This window comes from Herpailurus yagouaroundi, unplaced genomic scaffold (genome assembly GCF_014898765.1).
Source record: "Herpailurus yagouaroundi ecotype Mexico unplaced genomic scaffold, PumYag 139, whole genome shotgun sequence".
NCBI classification, from domain to species: Eukaryota; Metazoa; Chordata; class Mammalia; order Carnivora; family Felidae; genus Herpailurus; species Herpailurus yagouaroundi.
Genome location: NW_024412394.1, coordinates 472,030 through 492,272, shown reverse-complemented (window position 1 = coordinate 492,272; position 20,243 = coordinate 472,030). Strand labels below are relative to the sequence as shown.

General features: G+C 45.0%; 3 protein-coding genes across 4 annotated transcripts in view; 1 reads left to right on the top strand and 2 right to left on the bottom strand.

The window, feature by feature from the left end:
• The window catches only part of PFDN6 (prefoldin subunit 6), a 17,772-nt gene extending 13,121 nt beyond the window's left edge, over nucleotides 1–4,651 (bottom strand). The window contains exon 1 of the mRNA XM_040473196.1: nucleotides 4,646–4,651. The gene's annotated coding sequence lies outside the window, so the exon portion shown is untranslated. The remainder of the gene's footprint in view (nucleotides 1–4,645) is intronic.
• RPS18 (ribosomal protein S18) overlaps nucleotides 1–5,025 on the bottom strand; it is a 5,744-nt gene extending 719 nt beyond the window's left edge. The window contains exons 1-2 of one of the 2 annotated variants that reach the window (XM_040473192.1): nucleotides 5,020–5,025; nucleotides 3,999–4,097 (exon numbers count right to left, since the gene is read on the bottom strand). In XM_040473192.1, the coding sequence (XP_040329126.1) occupies nucleotides 3,999–4,097; nucleotides 5,020–5,022 (102 nt within the window). In that variant the 5' untranslated portion in view covers nucleotides 5,023–5,025. Of the gene's footprint in view, nucleotides 1–3,998; nucleotides 4,098–4,564; nucleotides 4,675–5,019 lie in introns of those variants that run through there. The other variant, XM_040473191.1, reaches the window with a different exon arrangement.
• On the top strand, nucleotides 4,802–20,243 carry VPS52 (VPS52 subunit of GARP complex). Its single transcript, XM_040473183.1, has 20 exons — nucleotides 4,802–5,092; nucleotides 5,961–6,045; nucleotides 6,192–6,244; nucleotides 6,430–6,505; nucleotides 6,704–6,771; nucleotides 7,069–7,244; nucleotides 7,631–7,781; nucleotides 8,070–8,170; nucleotides 8,282–8,414; nucleotides 8,554–8,611; nucleotides 8,970–9,103; nucleotides 9,579–9,734; nucleotides 10,207–10,325; nucleotides 10,730–10,853; nucleotides 11,128–11,223; nucleotides 11,340–11,447; nucleotides 11,672–11,737; nucleotides 19,135–19,246; nucleotides 19,450–19,568; nucleotides 19,771–20,243. Exons 1-20 carry the CDS (start codon nucleotides 5,003–5,005, stop codon nucleotides 19,915–19,917), a joined length of 2,172 nt encoding a protein of 723 aa, XP_040329117.1. The 5' UTR covers nucleotides 4,802–5,002; the 3' UTR covers nucleotides 19,918–20,243.

The window sequence follows — 20,243 nt, the reverse complement described above, 5'->3', positions numbered from 1 at the left end:
TAATTTGGGGTTGAATCTGATTTTTTTTTTTATTGTTTGTAAGCCCCACTATTCAGCCTGCAACCACCCACCGCACTATACTTTTTTAGATACAAAGCCTAACCATTAAACAGAAACGGTTTTATTCAGGAGCGGGTCCAAAAGAAAGCACATCTTTTCATACTGCTCAACACATACATCCATCAAGTGATGGCTCTTAAGACACTGCAGCAGCACCCAAGAATGGTACCTTCTAGTCTCTGCGTTGTGGAGGACCAAAGGCTTGGCTCTCAACGTGGATGCAGCAGCAAGAGTAAGGACTTTTGGGGTAATAGGGTTGATCAAGGGGTGGGATTGTGGTGCTCTGGGTCTCTAAGGCCCATAGTCCTTTGGGCAGGTCACCTCATCGCAATGATTAGTTTTCTAAGATCACAAACTTGATGGTCTGTGCTCAGAGATGAGCAGGCCACAGGGAGCTAACCACCCAAACCAAACTCAAGAAAACTAACACACTGGTGGCATTGTGCCGGCATCAACACGGGTACTTTGCCACCCAAACTTGCACCTGAATGGTGAAGGATGGTGTGCCAGGTTGAATAGTGCCCCTCCCCTCACTCCACTGTATGTCCACCTAGAATGTGACCGTATCTGGAAAAAAGGTCATTCCAAATATACCTAGTTAAAATGAGGTTAGACCAGATTAGTGCAGGCCCTGAATCCAATGACTAGTATCCTCACAAAAAGAGAAGACGCAGACCAAAGGCCATGTAGTAAGAAGAGCGACACAGCTACAAGACAAGAAATAGCAAGGACTGTTGGCAACCACCAAAAGATTGATTCCTAGAGCCTTCTGAGGGAGCTCACACCTTGATTTTGGATGTTTGGCCTCCAGAACTATAGGAATAAGTTTTCTGTTGGTTTAAGCCAAGAAGTAGCTTGTTTCAGTAGCCCCAGGAAACGAAGACTTATTTCCTCTCTGTAAGAAATGACCTGGAATATCAAATTATCAGAAGATATTAAAGTCTAAGCCTCTCATTTACAGATAGGGGTGCCTGGGTGGCTCAGTTAAGCGTCCAACTTGACTTCCAGCTCAGGTCATGATCTTATAGTCTGTGGGTTCAAGCCCTGCATAGGGTTCTGCGCTGACAGTGCAGAGCCTGTTTGGCATTCTCTCTCCCTCAAAACAGATAAATGTGAAAAAAATAAAAGATTTACAGATAAAATAGTATGTCTGAGGTTTACTTTAAAATGATAGGGAATGGGGCGCCTGGGTGGCGCAGTCGGTTAAGCATCCGACTTCAGCCAGGTCACGATCTCGCGGTCCGTGAGTTCCAGCCCCGCGTCAGGCTCTGGGCTGATGGCTCGGAGCCTGGAGCCTGTTTCCGATTCTGTGTCTCCCTCTCTCTCTGCCCCTCCCCCGTTCATGCTCTGTCTCTCTCTGTCCCAAAAATAAATAAACGTTGAAAAAATAAAAAAAATAAAATGATAGGGAAGAGTGTAGATAAAACAAGAGTTCATATTTTTAGACGATATTCATAGGGGCTAGTAATTTTCTGCCCTCTACTTTTCAATGTTAAAATTTTTCCATAATCAAGTTAAAAAGTTGCTGTTAAGCTAAAATTTTTGAAAGCCCTGTTTGCAGACTGATACAAACTCGCCAACTTCCTAGGTTAGGACCCTATATCCCCCTTTCTCAGCCAAGGAGACCACCTCTGTTTTCTCCATCCAGAAGAGTATACTCAGGGGACCATCACTCATTATTTGTAGCCCAATGGCCTAGACCATATAATAGAAGAGTTGGCACCAAATTAATATTACTCTCAGAAAGTATTTAATGCGGTGTTCCTCATGGGACAGGACCTGAATTCTTCACACATGGCCAGTGGGTTACTTCCCAGGTTTCCAAGTAACCCACAGATGGCAGTATCACCCTGATTTAGAGGAAAGGCAGAAAACCAGCCAACCTTAAATAGACACAGCAAAAGTCTTCAAGTGGAAACAAAACAATTAGGAAAGGATCGTTGGTATACAATAATCTGATAAGGTCTGTATTATTTCTCAATATCCTCTTCTGCTTGAGTCAGTTTCCATTCTTCATCCTTCCCCATCCAATTAATCTTACCATTTGTTTTTTTTTTTTTGAGGAATCCCTCCTCATACCCAGCCTCCACTTTCTTCCAGTTTCTAATTATTACCCCCCCCCCCCCCAATTCTGGATCCTTAGAAAAGACCCTCTCCAAGCTTTAGTTCTCTCACCAAAGAGCTAGGTCCATTTGCTGGCTCTCCACACAATTAGCAAAAACCTCTGTATCGTCTATCTCTAGGAATAACCTTTCCCAGTGATAAGCAAAGTGTAATAAGAGACTTATTGCAAAACTCACAAATTACCTTTAAGTCCTTTGGTTAAATTGTTAAGTGGACTACAAACACATATTTAATGAAAGTAAATACAAAACCAGTTAATTTCAAAGAGGCAGAGAGAAAGGGATTAACACAAGCATTCCATTAGCCATCACCATCTTTTATACAGGCACATCTCATTTCGTTGCACTGTGCAGATATTGTGGTTTTTGTTCTTTTACACAATGAAGGCTTATGGCAAATTCTGTGTCAAACGAATCTATCGGTGCCATTTTCCTAAAAGCATTGTGCTGGTGTCACATTTTGGTAATTCTCACAATATTTCACTTTTTAGTTAAACGTTATAGTCATTATAGTGATCTGTGATTATGACTCCTTGAAAACTCATGATTAGCATTTCTTTCAGCAATAAAGTATTTTTAAATCAAGGTACACACATTTTTTTAGACATAATCCTACACACTTAATATTGACTACAGTGTAAATATAACTTACATACGCAACAAGAAACCAAAAGATTCATTTGACTCACTTTATTGCCTGGAACTGAGCCTGCCATATACATCTCTATGCTGTGCCTGTCTGTATTCACTATCCCATTTTAGCCTCATACCAACGCTTGAAAAAGGTACTATATTTTACACCATCTTACTAGTTTCACATAATAACCAAAGAAAGCAATCTTTTTATACACCGTTTAAGAAAAAACGAAAGCTGTGCTTCCTGCAGTATAACATGAAAAAGCAAAGGAATTTGATCTGATGAATCAAAGCTAGGATATACAATTCTAAATTAACAAGTTATTTTATATTTGTCTCCTTTAAATTTTTTGAAACCAGGCTACAGTATCCTGGATCCATTCCCTAACACTGCATAAATACACCAATTATGCACCAGAAGCAGGGGATTGTGAGCAAGACAGGGACTATACCCGCCCCCATGATGTCCACAGAAGGGTTTCGAGAAAACACACTCAGCCGTTCCACAATTATACGTACGGGCCAAAAAATACAATAGAATAATGTCTCCATCTGGAAGGCCAGTTCATCAGGTTGGTGAAGGGAATCATCCAAGCCTGTGCTCCCTGACCTAATTCACAGAATGAACCAAACACTTGTTCCCATCAACAGAAACAGGAAATGCGTTTCATTCACCTCCGGCATCAGAGTTAAACAACCTGCTCATGATGTAGTGACACCCTCCTACTTCCCAACTATTGGTTTCTTCATGCTGGGAATCTGTTGGCATTTCTATGTACCCCCCCCATGTGCAATTATACAATTTCTAGGGTGTATGTATTCCCACAGTGATGGCTGCTGTTATGATGCACTCCTGTAGGAATCAGAAACCAAATTTAGAACAAACCTCACAAGAGGATCATGGCTGATGGTCCAGTAAAATTTTAGTGAATTCTGGTAGACAAGGGAACCCACTCCCTTTCCCCTAAAAGTATCTTGGCTTCTACTCAGACTGTTCTCTGGCCTTCTTTACTTACCTTTTGGGGTAAATGTGGCGAGGGATTGGGGAATTAATCACTCTTTTAACCATTCTTTTGTTTTTACCCAGCTAGTTGGGACCGTGTTTCTTCAACCCTGCCTCACTTACAGCTGTCTTAACCTAAGTATCATTTTCAGTCTCCATTCCTTACCCTACTTTACCTTAATTGCAGTGATGGCAAAGGCTATCTTCCGCCGCCCATCGATATTGGTGTTGAGTACTCGCAAAATGTGCTGGAACTTCTCAGGGATTACTAGAGACTGACAGAGATTGGGGGAGAAACCAGACATCACGAATGAACTACCATCAAACAGTAACGTTAAGCTTGTCACACAGGGAGCAACGACCCCCCCCCCTTCAGTTTTCTCACAACAAACTCTCCTCAGTGCTGCAGACAACAGGACATGAAGTGTTCAGGCCCAGGAAAACGCAACCTTTACGAGGGGGGAGGTCTTCTGCCCGTTCCCAAAAGTACACTCTGAGTGGCAGACACTGGAGGTCCCCATTCACGCCCAACCTTTTCGCCGCTTTCGAGCGCTCTGGGAGGGACTCTTCCTTTGGCCCACTCCCCAGATGTCTTTAGTTATTCTTCCCCGGGGGGCGCCATCCAAAGATTCACACAGAAAGTTACGAACCCGGAGAATAGGCCGTTTCCGGCCTCCTAATAGCAGACTTTCTGTGTCCCAGTTCCGATGTCGCCAGATCCCGCCACTAACCCCAAGCTTACCATGGCGGCGGCCCCAGCGGCGGCGTGTAGGCCTCCTGTGGAAGAGAGAACGGAAGTGACGTCGTACCCTTATATAGCTACCAGACGGAAGAGGCGGAGCTATCTTGCAGGAGCGCTTCAGGAAATTGTGCCAGAGCCTAGTCGACTTCTGGGAGTCGCTATTGATGGCTACAACTTCCGGTACTGCCTCCCTTTGCAACTCGTAAAGTTCTTTGGTGTGAGAGCGGCAAAGGTTCCGGGATGGGATAGTGCTTAAGACTTCCAATTCCCGTTTTCAGTTGGGTGAAGTGGTTAGGGCTGAAGAGGGAAGGTTGGAGTCAAACAACTTAATTCAAATATCTGGGAACGATTTCGCGCTCCTCAAGACCTTCTAGAACTCCGTTCCACTCCAGGGACGGACTCGGCGACTGACAGCTGCCGGAAGTGAGGCTGCGCGGAATGGCCGCCGCTGCGACCATGGCGGCAGCTGCCCGAGAGCTGATGTTGCGGGCTGGGGCCTCAGATATGGAGGAGGAGGAGGGCCCGCTGGTGAGAACGCGGGGCTCTTTCTCTTACGGAGTCTTGTCCGGTCGTCCTCGAGTCAGAAAGGCCTGGGCTGGGTTTAGGCACAAGGGTGGGAGCCCGACTGCTACCGATGATGCTACCTGTTTGGCTTTCCATAACCCCTCCTTGGGACCCGACTTGAGTCTGAGCCGGAAACAGAGTGGCCAAGAGTCAATTTCCCAGAGGCACAGTTTCAATTAATTTCCAGATTTGGGGGCAGGATGGAGAAGCAGTGTAGTGTAAAGGTTAAGAACATGGCTTCTATAGTCAGATTGGGTTCCAATTCCAGTTTTGCCACTTACACGCTGTGTGTCTTGGGGCAAGTTAACCAGTCTCTCGGTCGTGCTTTATACACATATAAGGTGAACGAAATAATAAGACGTACCATATAGATTGTTGATTATTATGGTGAGATGAATGAGTATATGAAGGGTGGCACCTGGCACGCAGGTAAAAGCTATGTGTTAGCTGACGTTTCTAGAAAGGCTGGTGCTCCCCAGAGGGATTGTTGATAGAACACTTGAGATAGCAGGAGTCTGGAAAAGCCTGCATTCAACTGTAAGTTTTGCTCTGTCCTCTGCAACTCCTGATTTTTCCCATTGGGACACCTCTACTCTCCGTGGGTTGCCTGTTTCTTTGTCGTATTCCCTACCTATAAGCCCCAAGTAGTAGATTGGGTACAATGTGAAACTCTTGGAAGTTTTTGACTCAGTACCTATGGCTCCCTAGTAAACTCCGGCCCGTCCTCCTCTCCCCTCTCCCACCATGCCATGAAGGTTTGCGGATTATCGCATTATATTTGTTCTCCCTATGTTCTTCCTGTGTCCTTTCCCATTAACTTGTCCCTCTCCAGGGGGGTGGTACTGGTCTTCAGGAGCCATTGCAACTTGGAGAGTTGGACATCTCCTCTGATGAATTCATCCTGGATGAAGTGGATGGTAAGTGATAGAGGTGGATGCAGACTGCTTATGAGGATCTGAGAGGCAAGGGGGCTGGAAATAATAAGGCTGGGATTGGTGGACAGATGTTCAGTTGGGAGAGGGAGCTGTGGAGCTGGACCCTTACGATAAACTTCTATTTCCAGTTCACATTCAGGCAAATCTGGAGGATGAATTAGTAAAGGAAGCTCTTAAAACGGTAAGGCTTTCGGCTATACTGATCTGCCCCTCCACTTACCCTCCCTTCAAATAATTAAAAAAGGAAACAGTCTCTTGGACTTATAATGTTACCCTGGTGTCTTATTCTCTAGTCCTGTGTTGATTCTGTCCCAGTGTCCCTTCACTGTGACTTTCTCCTAAGCTGCCATGTTTCTGTTCTCCCAGGGCGTGGATCTCCGACACTATTCAAAGCAGGTTGAGCTGGAGCTACAGCAGATTGAGCAGAAGTCCATTCGGGATTGTATCCTCCAGTAGACAAAATGGGTGATGTTATTAAAATAGGGATTTTGTGGAGTATGGTGCAGGCAGCCTGGGGTGGGGGTGGGGGCTGACATCTTCTCTCTGAAGTTTCTGTCATCTCAGGGAGAAACTGGAGAGGTCCTGCAGGTCTGAGAATCCCCAACTTTATGGTGAGGCCCCTTGACTTTTTGTGGGTCAGATATCCAAGAGAGTGAGAACATAGCATCTCTGCACAACCAGATTACAGCCTGCGATGCTGTTCTTGAGGTTAGTAACTATGACCTGTGATCCCTAATAACCCTGAACCAGATCATGGTGTCTGGTGCCATTCTTTAGGTCATCAGCCTCAGATGGGGATAGTTAGATTCATTTTCAGGGTGACCTCAGCAGCTTTTCTTGTTACTGCCATAACTAATGTTGCTTGCCAGTGACCTTTGGGGTGCTTTTTACCTCATCACCTGCTACCCTCATGGACTGATACTGAAGACTTCAATAAACTTAGGTGGCCCATTTGTCCCCTACCTACCCTGTGGTGCTCCAGCAACATCTCTGTCCTCCCCCCAGCGCATGGAGCAGATGTTGGGAGCTTTTCAGAGTGACCTCAGCTCTATCAGCTCTGAGATCCGGACACTGCAGGAACAGTCAGGAGCCATGAACATTCGGCTTCGAAACCGCCAGGCAGTTCGGGGGAAACTTGGGGAACTTGTCGATGGTCTGATAGTGCCCTCTGCTCTGATCACGTGAGTTGCCAGTTTGAAGAGTCACAATGTCTGTAGCAGGTAGATGGGCTGGGGTGACCTACCTTACTTATCACGTGGGTCTCCTGGCTTCATGTCATCAGGTGCCTTCCAGAAACTGTTGGGTGGGTTGACAGCCCTTTCAATCTTGATGCATGCGTTAGGCATCCAAGATTAGGAATCATCCAGGGTCAGGCATGTAGATGAGCAGTTTCAAGGCTTATGGGCATGGGAGCAGGGGAGAGGTTCCAGGAACTTTGTGCATGTATCCTGACTACGTGATACAGTGTGAGAAAGGAGAGGAGACGGTGGATATAAGGGATACGGCTTGGGGTCTAGGGATGTCTGGGTCTCCCTCCTAACCCCTTCCACCCATCCCTGCTACCCAGGGCAATTCTGGAGGCCCCAGTGACAGAGCCCAGGTTCCTGGAACAGCTACAGGAACTGGATGCCAAGGCAGCTGCAGTCCGAGAGCAGGAGGCTAGAGGCACAGCGGCCTGTGCAGATGTCAGAGGCATACTCGACCGGCTCCGGGTCAAGGTGAGAGATGGGGATGATAGCCCAGAGATGATAATACTCTTCCTGACACCTTCAACTTAGATTTCCCTGGCAGCGCTCATTGTAGCTTTTCCCCAAAACTTCACCCTACCTTTACCTGGCAGACCTCATCCTCACGTCTCTGGATTCCCCTGAAAATTTAAAGAAATACTGAAGAGGTATTCTCTACCCTTCATCCTCCAATATTTAACATTTGGTACTTCCCCCACCACTTCCTGAACAGTAATAAGGTTGCAGCTTCATGCCCTATGTTTGGTCCCCCGTGTCTAGGCAGTGACGAAGATCCGAGAATTCATCCTGCAGAAGATTTATTCCTTCAGAAAACCAATGACCAACTATCAGATCCCCCAGACGGCACTGCTGAAATACAGGTCACCACCTGAAGGAAGGGCTCAGGATGGCCTCTGAAGTATTGAGCAGCCCATTGTAGTGTCTGCTTTCTTGGGGAGGCAGGGATACTGACTCATCCCTGGTCCTTCCAGGTTCTTTTATCAGTTTCTACTGGGCAATGAACGAGCAACAGCAAAGGAGATCAGGGATGAATATGTGGAAACACTGAGCAAGATCTACCTGTCTTATTATCGCTCTTACCTGGGGCGGCTCATGAAGGTGCAGGTGAGGCCAGGGAGAGAGGCATTCCTAGGAACGTGGGCTGGGAAGAGGGACCACCTCTGGGCAAGGCTGGACAGTAGACAAAAATTTTTTATCACTATAGGAAGAGATGGTTACCAGTTCTCTTTTCTCTTTTTTCTAGTACGAGGAAGTGGCTGAGAAGGATGATCTAATGGGTGTGGAAGACACAGCAAAGAAAGATATCCTAGACCTGAGGAACCCACATACTAGCCCTTGACAGGGAGGGTACTTCCAGCTCAGCCTCAAAGGCATTGCTTCTTGCCTTTTTCTTTGTAACCAAAACCTTTGAGAATGTGATGAAGGCTGTGGCCTTCCTCCCCAGAAAAAGGCACACATCATTTTGACACATGGTTTTGCATATGGTATCAGGGAGGATAGAAGCTCTCTGAAGCCCATTCACAAGTATCAGGTACTGTGAGGTCCTGGTACTGGGAAGGAAGGACATCTAGGCTGTGTCTAGCTGCCTCCAGTCCCTGAAGGCACTGGGTCTCTGAGTCTGTCACAGTTGTGATATTATTATTTTCCCTGACCCTTCACGATTCTTCTCGAAGCCTTCCCTCCGCAGCAGGAACACCATCTTCACCCTGGGGACTCGGGGCTCTGTCATCTCCCCCACTGAACTGGAGGCCCCCATCCTGGTGCCCCACACTGCACAGCGGGGAGAACAGAGGGTAGGAGAAGGAACAAGAGTCTGTCACGAGGGGACGCTGAGCCTTGGGTGGGGGAGGTCAGACTGGGCAAAGCCACCCATGCTGTAGGTCCCTGTATCAATTTCCTTAGAACTGGGAGTGGCCTTCTCAGGTCACCTGAGCGTTCTGTGATGTGAGGAGGGTTAAGACTGTTGACTTTGGGGCATATAGAGGGAGAGACTGGCTGAGGGGCGTGACATGTCATGAGGCAGGTTGTGGAGGTGAATGCACGCATAAAAACGGCAGGTGGGGGTAGGTTCTTCTCTTGTGCCCCTTGTCCCCCCTCCTCCTTTCAGTACACATTCAGGTTGCTCTTTCTCAGTCTGCACTTGGGTCAGATGGGAAGGGCCTCCTGAGCTCTCATTACCCAGGCTCAATGGTTTTCCAGCTCTGTCTCTGGGGAGTCAGTGTTGGGATCCATCCCTTCTGTTTCTCTTCTTTACCCCTCCCATCCTAGTATCCCTTCGAGGCCCTCTTCCGCAGCCAGCACTACGCCCTCCTAGACAATTCCTGCCGTGAATATCTTTTCATCTGTGAATTCTTTGTTGTGTCTGGCTCGGCTGCGCACGAGCTCTTCAATGCTGTCATGGGCCGTACACTCAGCATGACCCTGGTGAGATCCCCAGCTCCTGTGCCCTTAGACCTCTTTGTCCTCAGTCCTCTTTAACACCTTAGTGGAGTCCTAGCTGTGGTGGTACTGAAACCAGGATTTCCTTATTCTAAAATGTCTAAACCTCGTACTTGCAGAGTATATGAAACCCTCAAAGCTTGGGGTCCTGAGGTTACCCCTACTACTGACCCACACTCAGGCAGTAACATCTGAAAACAGAGGGGCCCCCGAAATAGTGCTCAGCCCTGAATTCTGCTGTGATGGGCTTGTGATCATAGATCCTGATGGGCAAGGCAACAGGACCATGTGAGTGGCCAGTGGACAGGGAAGGAGGGAGCATTTCCTGAGAGATCACACCTCTCCCTCCGTTCCTTCCAGTGCCACCTCCCCATAGGAGCACATGCATTTGTTCATAGCTGCTGGGAATGACACAGTAACATTCTTTTCCAATCTTCTGTTTGTCCCTGAATCATAGAAACACCTGGAGTCCTATCTCACTGACTGCTACGATGCCATTGCTGTTTTTCTCTGTATCCACATTGTTCTCCGATTCCGCAACATTGCAGCGAAGAGGGATGTTCCTGCCCTGGACAGGTCACTGAGTTCTGGTCCTTGATGCCCACTGCCCTTGAACCCATAGTCTTACATGACCCTGCCCTGACCTTTGGATTGCTACTGACCTGATACCTGATTCTTACTCCCATTCATCTGCCTGGAGATAGTACTGCTTTCTGATTCACCTTTCATACCAGTCCTGCTTCCACCAGCCATCAGCTGCTAATTGGATTCCCCCCACAGAAACTCTTCCCCTGACCCCCCCCCCCCCATTTCTTACTGACTTCTTAAGTTTTTATTTTAATTCCAGTTAGCTAACATATAGCATTCTATTAGTGTCAGGTGCACAATATGGTCATTCAACAATTCCATACATGACCCACTGCTCCTCACGACCCCCCTGTTTCTTGCCAGCTGATCTCTGATTCTGATTAAGCCTGCAGGTACTGGGAGCAGGTGCTTGCCTTGCTCTGGCCACGGTTTGAGCTGATCCTGGAGATGAACGTCCAGAGTGTCCGAAGCACTGACCCTCAGCGCCTTGGGGGGCTGGATACTCGGCCCCACTATGTAAGACAGGACAAGGGTAACAAAGGGGTTCTGAAAGGCAGGGCTCTTAGCTTCACTGTGGAGTTGGCCAGGTGTCCAGTTGTGTTGTGGGCCTGGCTGGATATTTGGGCACACTGTGTGAGGGGGCAGTGTAGGAGTGCGCGTGAACTCAGTGTGAGCTGGGCACTGTTGGTTAGAGGGATGGGAGGTAGGAGTCATAAAGGTTAATTGGCCAGCTCCCAGGGACTCGGGCAGGGGGTTGGTGTGAATTTTCTTCCTACTTTGTCTCCCCAAGATCACACGCCGATATGCAGAATTCTCCTCTGCTCTTGTCAGCATCAATCAGACAATTCCCAACGAGCGGACGATGCAGCTGCTGGGACAGCTACAGGTGAGGGCGGGCAGGACAGCCTTCCCAGCAGCCCAGCTGCCGCAGCCACCTGAGTGTGAGGAGGGCCGTGCACCCTTACCTCCACTTGTGTCACCTCCGTCTTCTGACTTTTCCAGGTGGAAGTGGAGAATTTTGTCCTGCGGGTGGCAGCTGAGTTCTCCTCAAGGAAGGAGCAGCTGGTGTTCCTGATCAACAACTATGACATGATGCTGGGTGTACTGATGGTACAGACACTGCTTCTCCCTTCCTCCCCACCCGGAGAGTTTGGCTTCCCCCACCGCTCTGTTAGCTCCCTGAGGACAGACATGATGTTGGTTTTGTTCCATGTTTTATTCTTGGCGTCTGGCACAGTGCCTGGCCAAGTACAGTAAATGCGGAAGGAAGGGGATATCCTGAAGTGAAGGGCTGCTTCTCCCCACACTTGAGATTTCCCTTTGTCGTCCCTTAGGAGCGGGCTGCAGATGACAGCAAAGAGGTTGAGAGTTTCCAGCAGCTGCTCAATGCTCGGACGCAGGTAGGGGTGTGGGGAAGAAGAAAGGATGGTCTTGTGTGCTGTTTTCAGTTCTGTGTGTGTGTGTGTGTGTGTGTGTGTGTGTGTGTGTGTGTAGGATGTGGCAGTTAAAGTATTTTAGGTACACAGACTTGCAACTATTAGTCAGCTTTATTTTCTTTTGTATTTTTTTTTTATAATATACGTGCTCCTGAAGCCACTACATGCCTTGGCAATAACCAGCATCAAACACTGAATTCTTCCTCATTCCATTTCCTCACTTCTCACGGTCTCCCCTTGACCTATATGTTGTGTTTACCATGTTCTTGCTTTTAAAAATACGTAACAGGGGCGCCTGGGTGGCGCAGTCAGTTAAGCATCCGACTTCAGCCAGGTCACGATCTCGCGGTCCGTGAGTTCGAGCCCCGCGTCAGGCTCTGGGCTGATGGCTCAGAGCCTGCAGCCTGTTTCCAACTCTGTGTCTCCCTCTCTCTCTGCCCCTCCCCCGTTCATGCTCTGTCTCTCTCTGTCCCAAAAATAAATAAACGTTGGAAAAAAAAAATTTAAAAATACGTAACAGAAAGAAAAAAAAATATATGTATATGTATATACACACACACACACACACGTATATATATATGTATGTATGTATGGTAAGGCAATAGTTATTTAGTTTTGTTTTTTAAAGTTTTTTTTTTTAATTTTTTTTAATGTTTATTTATTTTTTGAGACAGGGAGAGACAGAGCATGAATGGGGGAGGGTCAGAGAGAGAGAGGGAGACACAGAATCTGAAACAGGCTCCAGGCTCTGAGCTGTCAGCACAGAGCCCGACGCGGGGCTTGAACTCACGAACCGCGAGATCATGACTTGAGCCGAAGTCGGACGCTTAACCGACTGAGCCACCCAGGCGCCCCTAAAGTTTTTGTTTTTTATTTATTTTCTTTTTTGAAGTTGGCTCTACACCCAGTGTGGGGCTCAAACTCACAACCTGACACTGAGCCACCCAGGAGCCCCTGTGTATTTCTTTTCGATTTATAAAAGTTTTTTTGTATTAATTTTATTTATGAAACCAATGTTTTGATCATATAGTTTGTAGATATTTTTTGGTGTTTTATCTTTTTATTTTTTTTTTATGTTGTCTTAAGATGGACATCTTAATTGTCCATCTTAATTGTCTTAATTGTCTTAAAATTAATCTTAATTTTAATATGATTGACTTTACTGATCTTTATTTTTCTGTCTTGTTAGAAATGTTGGGGCGCCTGGGTGGCTCAGTCGTTTAAGCGTCCAACTCTTGATCTCAGCTCAGGTCTTGATCTTGGGGTCATGAGTCAAGCCCCACATTGGGCTTTGTGCTGGGTGTGAAGTCTACTTAAAAAAAAAAAAAAAAAAGAAATCTTACATTATCCCAGGGTCAGAAAAATATTATACTACATTTTCCTGTTAATGTAGAATTTTGGTTTTTACGTTTAAGCCCTAAATTTACCTGGAATTGATTTTGTGTATGATGTGAGGTAGGAATCTAATTTAATATTTTATGTATAGAAAATGATGGAACCAGAACTATAGAAAATCCCTTTCTTTCTCCATACACAGTGTGCTTCTGTCAGATAGCAAAATGTGTCTTTGTCTCTGTTCTTTTTTTTTTTCCTTTTTTTTTTTTTTTTTTTTTTGAGAGAGAGAAAGCAGAGAAGGGGCAGAGAGAGAATCCCAAGCAGGCTCTGCACTGTCAGCACAGAGCCCAGCACGGGGCTTGATCTCACAAATCACGAGATCATGACCTGAGCCCAAATCAAGAGTCTGCCGCTTAACTGACTTGTGCCATCCAGGCACCCCTTGCCTGTCTATTCTATTCCATTGATCAATTTGTCTAACCTGCAATGCGGTTTTAATTATTGTGCTTTATAACGATGCAAATATGCTCTATGATTATGCAAATATTATGCTATATTATTACGCAAATTCTACCTTTTTTAGGAGTATGTTGAGTAGTGTTGACCTCTTGATTTTTCATATAAATTTTACAGTCAGCTTGTAAATTTTGACATTTAAAAAAGTCCGTTAAGGATTTTGATTGGAATTGCACTGATCAATTTGAATCAGTTTGGAAGAATTGATAGTTATGGTATTGAAACGTCTCATCCATGAACATGGGCTCCCCATTTTTAAGGATATTCTTTAATGTCTTTTTTTTTTTTAACTTTTTGTTTTTAGTGTTTATTTAGAGAGACAGAGAGAGACCGAAAGCAAGGGAGGGGCAGAGAGAAAGGAGAGAGAGAATTCCAAGCTGGCTCCAAGCTGCTAGTGCAGAACCCATTGCAGGGCTTGATCTCACAAACTGTGAGACCATGACCTGCACCGAAATCAAGAGTTGGACGCTCAACCAACTGAGCCACGCAGGCGCCCCGTCTTTAATGTCCTTTCATAACCTTTTATAATTTTCAACACAAAGACATTGCAGATCTTTTGTCAGTTATTCCTAGGTAGGTGTAATATATAGATTTCATCCTACTAGGAGTAAATAAATCCTCTCTAATTCTCTGTGTTTAATTTCTTACATCTTTGATCTTTTACTGTTCTGGCTAGGACCTCTCTGACAATGTTGAACAATTGAATAGTGTGCAATAGTGAGAACCCCTGTCCTGTTCCTGATTTTAAAAGGAATGCTTTCATCACTTTCCCATTAGGAATAATGCTGCTGTGTTTTTGTAAATGCCCTTTATCAGGTTAAGAAAATTCCTTTCAATCCCTAGTGTACTGGGAGTTGTTACTGTAGTTATTCCTATTAGGAATAAACCCACATTCAGGAATAATTACTAGGAGTACTAGGAATAATTGCTAACTTTTTTCCTTTCAAATTGTTCAGACTTCCTGATCTATTCTTTTAGAATTTGCCTTTTAAATAAACTTGTTACTTAAATATTATCATTTTTAAAAGAAATTTTCTTGTTGTTTGAATTGCCGTGTAGAAATGCTCTTGAGGGTGCCTTGGAGGGCTCAGTTGGGTAAGTGTCACACTCTTTTTTTTAATGTTTATTTATTTTTGAGAGAGAGACAGAGCACGAGCAGGGGAGGGGCAGAGAGAGAGGGAGACACAGAATCCAAAGCAGGCTCCAGGCTTTCAGCTGTCAGCACAGAGCCCGACGCAGGGCTGGATCTCACGAACCTCCAGATCATGACTTGAGCCGAAGTCAGACGCTTAACCGACTGAGCCACCCAGGTGCCCCAAGTGTCTGACTCTTGATTTCAGCTCACGTGATCTCCTGGCTTGTGGGCTGGAGCCTCACATGGAGCTCTGTGCTGACAGTGTGGAGCCTGTTTGGGATGCTCTCTCTCACTCTGTCCCTCCCCTGCTCATGTGCACATGCTCTCTCTCTAAATAAATAGACAAATAAATAAATAAACTTAAAAATGTATTTAAACAAAAAAGAAATGCTATTGATTTTTGTGTATCAACCATATACAAAGCACCTCCTTAACTTTTTATTTCTAAACATTTCTGGAGGTAGTGTGTGCGTGTTTCTATGTAGATATGACAGTTTTAGTTATTCCTTTCTAATCCTTAAGTCTTTAATTTCTTATGTCTTTATTCTCCTCCTGTACTGGCTAGTACCTCCACACAAAGCTGAATAGTTGAGTAGAAGTGATGACAGTGAGAACCCTTATCTTTTCTTAGTTTTAAATTTTTTTTTTTTTCAACGTTTATTTATTTTTTGGGACAGAGAGAGACACAGCATGAATGGGGGAGGGGCAGAGAGAGAGGGAGACACAGAATCAGAAACAGGCTCCAGGCTCTGAGCCATCAGCCCAGAGCCCGACGCGGGGCTCGAACTCACGGACTGCGAGATCGTGACCTGGCTGAAGTCGGACGCTTAACCGACTGCGCCACCCAGGCGCCCCTCTTTTCTTAGTTTTAAAAGGAATGTTTTCATCATTTCCCCGTTAAGGGTAACATTGCTGTAGGCTTTTTACAGTTACCCTTCCTCAGGTTGAGAAAATTCCTTTCAATCCCTAGCATGCCAAGAGTTATTATCATTACTAGTTCTTCATTACCTGTCAATAATTACTTCATTTTTAAAAATTCAAGCATAATTAACATACAGTGTTATATTAGTTTCAGGCGTACAATATAATGATTCAATACATGTCTCAGTGCTCATCAAGATAAGTGTACTTTGAACTTCCTTAATCTATTTCACCCTTCTGCCTACTCTCCATCCCTCTGGCAACCACGTTTGTTCTCTGTGTCTAAGAGTCTACTTTTTGGTTTAAAGTCTCTTTTTTTGACTTTGTTTTGTTTCTTAAGTTCCACATAAGTGTGAAATCACATATGGTGTTTGCCTTTTTCTGACTGCCTTATTTCAGCTAGCATTATACACTCAGGGTCCTTCCATGTTATTGCAAATGGCAGGATTTCATTCGTTTTTATGGCTGATATTCCATTGTATATTCCTTGTCCTTTCATCTGTTGATGGACACTTTGATTATTTCCATATCTTGGCTGTTGTAAATAAGGCTGCGATAAATATAGGGGTGCATATTATCTTTTCAAATTAGTGTTTTTGTTTTCTTTGGGTAAATACCCAGTAGTGGAATTACTGGATCATATGGTAATTCTATTTTTAATTTTTTGAGGACCCTCCATACTGTTTTCCACAGTGGCTGCACCAGTTTGCATTTCTACCAACAGTGCACGAGGGTTCATTTTTCTCTACATCCTCACCAACACTTTGGTGTTTAATTTACAGTAGGCCAGAAGTTACTGTTTATTAAAAGCATGAATAGGTGTTGAATTTTTAATCAAGAACATATGCTTTTTCTGCAGTGGTTGAGGTAATTACATGGTTTTTCTTCTTTATCAGTTTTATGGTTTATGACATTTGTAGACTTTAGAATGTTAAACCTTGCCAGAGGCTTCTGGGTGGCTTGGTTGGTTAAGTGTCCAACTTCGGCTCAGGTCATAAATCTCACAGTTCGTGAGTTCAAACCCCATGTCGGACTCTGTGCTGACAGCTCAGAACCTGGACCCTGCCTTGGATCTATGTCTCCCTCTCTCTCTGCCCCTCCACCACTCATGCTCGTGCTCTCTCTCTCTCTCTCTCTCTCTCTCTCTCTCAAAAATAAATAAACATTTAAAAAAACTTAAGAAAAAAAAAAGAAAAGAATGTTGAGGGCACCTGAGTGGCTCAGTTGGTTAAGCGTCCAACTTCAGCTCAGGTCATGATCTCACGGTTTGTGAGTTTGAGCCCCACATCGGGCTCTGTGCTGACAGCTTGGAGCCTGGAGCCTGCTTCGGATTCTGTGTCTCCCCCCTCTCTCTGCCCCTCCCCTGTTTGTGTTCTGTCTCTCAAAAATAAATAAACGTTAAAAAAAAAACAAAAAAACAAAAAAACAAGAATGTTAAACCATTCTGGATTTGATCTAATTCATTTAGAATTTTTGTTTCTTTGTCCATAGGTAATACTGGCCATTGATTTTCTTTCCTTGTACTGTCTTTGTATGGTTTTGGTACCAGAGTCATACTGGATTCGAAGGAGGAGGTAGAAAGGAAATATGCCTTCTTTCTTTCTATTCTGAAAGAGTTTAAGGTTGAAATGATCTCTTCCTTGAAAGTTTCATAGAACTTGCCAACAAAAGCATTTCTGAAGATTTAAAACAATGAAATTCCCTCAAAGTACCGCTTTTATTGAATTCTGTAGGTTTAAATATGTAGCATTTTTGAAATAAGTCAGTTCTAAGAATTTTAATATTTCAATTATTTCTTCTTTAGATCCATGAGATTTTTGGAGGAGTATTTTAAAATTTCCAAAACTGGTTTTCTTATTTATCAAAGGTTGTTTTTTTTTTTTTTTTTTTTTTTTTTAATTAATGTCTAACTTAATTACATTGTGGGTAGAGAATGTGGGGTTTTTTGGTACTGAGTTTTGGAAATTTGTTTAGATTCACTTGTGGCCTAGTACATGATCAACTTTTATAAATGCTCCATGCATGGTTGAGAAGGATGTGTATTCTGTAATTGCTCAGTGTGGAGATCCAAGCTTTTTAATTGTATTGTTCAAATTATCTACATCTTTAATGATTTTTTTTTTTTTGCGTGTACTTATCAGTAGTTGAAAGAGATGCTTTGAACTTTGTAGACTTGTCACTTTTTTACTGTCGTTCTATCAAATTTTGCTTTACATAGTTTTAGCTTATTTTATCTAAATTCTTAAAAGTTTAGAATCGGGGGGCGCCTGGGTGGCTTGGTCGGTTAAGCGTCCGACTTCGGCTCAGGTCATGATCTCACGGTCCGTGAGTTCGAGCCCCGCGTTGGGCTCTGTGCTGACAGCTCAGAGCCTGGAGCCTGCTTCGGATTCTGTGTCTTCCTCTCTCTCTGCTCCTCCCCTGTTCATGCTCTGTCTCAAAAAAATAAATAAACGTTAAAAAAAAATTTAAAAAAAAAAAGTTTAGAATCGGGGGACACCTCACCAGCCCATTCCTAATCTTGTTGAGTGGTCATCTTTGTGTCTATATTTTTAGCTTCTTTGAATGTTTCATACAGAATGCACAACCACTGTGTATCTGATAGTTCTGATGTTGGCAATCTTTGCAGGTCTAAGTCCATTGCTTACTATCTATACTGATTCTTATGGTAGTTTTTCCTTTCTTATGTGTCTGATGATCTTTGAGTTGATTGCCTGATCTTATGATCAGGGGGAGTCATATGGGCCTAAAATGGGATTGAGGATATTTTTCTTTTTTCAGTAATTTTATTTTTTAATTATTTTTTTGAGATTGAGAGAGAGAGAGGAGAGGGAACACATGAGCTGGGGACAGGGGCAGAGGGAGAGAGAGAGAATCTTAAGCAGGCTCCACCCTCAGCATGGAGCCTGATGCAGGGCTTGATGCCCATGCCCCTGAGATCATGACCTGAGCCGAAATCAAGAGTCGGAAGCTCAACTGACTGAGCCACCCAGGCACCCTGAGGATATTTTCTTTCAAGAGGATTTGTCTCTGCCTTTGTAATAGCTGAAAGACGCAATCCACTTGGATCTACATCAGTACCTCTTTGAGGTTCTCATGAGAGAGCCAGGCTCTGCTTCTCCACCTGAGTGTGCCATCAGACTCCCTCCGTTTCCAGATAGCAGATTTGCTATGGCCATTTGCCTTCTGGTAGCCTTGCCTCTCCCAGCCGCCCACCCCTCTGGTCCGGCCCTGACCCCAATTTGTTATTACTCTGCTTCTAGCTCCAGTTTAGTTTTTTGGTTTTTGTTTTTGAAGAAGGGGATCCTTGGAGATTTCCCCTACCCCTGAGACCAGTGGTGTCTTAAAGTATATAAGTTGCTCTGGGAGTGTTCTCAGGACCCGGTCAGTCATGATCCGCAAGGAAAGGTGCTGACACCAGGGCCCCTTGACCCTGTGTATATGTGTATTTCTACAGGAATTCATTGAAGAGTTGCTGTCTCCCCCTTTTGGAGGTCTGGTGGCATTTGTGAAGGAAGCGGAGGCTTTGATTGAGCGTGGACAGGCTGAGCGGCTTCGAGGGGAAGAAGGTATGAGGATGATGTGGTAGTGGTGGGTTCATGGTAAGGTGAGTGGAAAAGAAAAACGAGAGGGTGCAGATCCCATGAGGAGGGTAGAGTAGGCAAATGGGGTTGGATGCCGAGGAAGGCTGTGCCTGGGGGAGGACTTTGGGCCAAAGATCACCCTAGCCAAGTCCTTCTCTGACACCCTCTCTCTTTCCTCCTGCCATCAGCCCGGGTTACTCAGCTGATCCGTGGCTTTGGTAGTTCCTGGAAATCATCAGTGGAGTCTCTGAGTCAGGATGTAATGCGGAGTTTCACCAACTTCAGAAATGGGACCAGTATCATCCAGGTGACTTACAACTCCCAGCCCTCACTTTGCCCCACCCTGTCACTAGTTGTTTTCCCTCTCTTTTCCCTGGGCTCGCATCATCCAAGTGACCCTTGATCGTCAACTACCAGCATGCCCAGAATTCTGGATGAGCCCTAGCCTGATTCCTAACATCATCTTCAGCACCACCCCACATGATCCTTCCATGACTTTCTCTGACCAGGGAGCTTTGACCCAGCTGATCCAGCTCTATCATCGGTTCCACCGTGTGCTCTCTCAGCCCCAGCTCCGAGCTCTCCCTGCCAGGGCTGAGCTCATCAACATTCATCATCTAATGGTGGAGCTCAAGAAGCACAAGCCCAACTTCTGATGTCTCGGACCCTGGGATCCACCGGCCTTCTCCGTGGACTTCTGTACCCTATCCCAGACTCTTCTTCACCTGGGGTTTCCTTTCCAATTCTCCTTCTGCCTCCCAGGTCCTTGACATGCCTCACCCTGCCTTCATTCCCCGGACCCTGCCTTATCAGGATAAGCTGAATTTCCTTGTTTTCAGGTCCCCAGGACCACTTCCCCCTGGCCTTCCAAAACACCTTTATCATTTTCCCTATTGCATTCACCATCCTTCCCCCACACACATACACCTAAGTTTTCTTTCCCCAGTAAAACCTTCACTGCCTTGGTCTCTGATTTACTCAA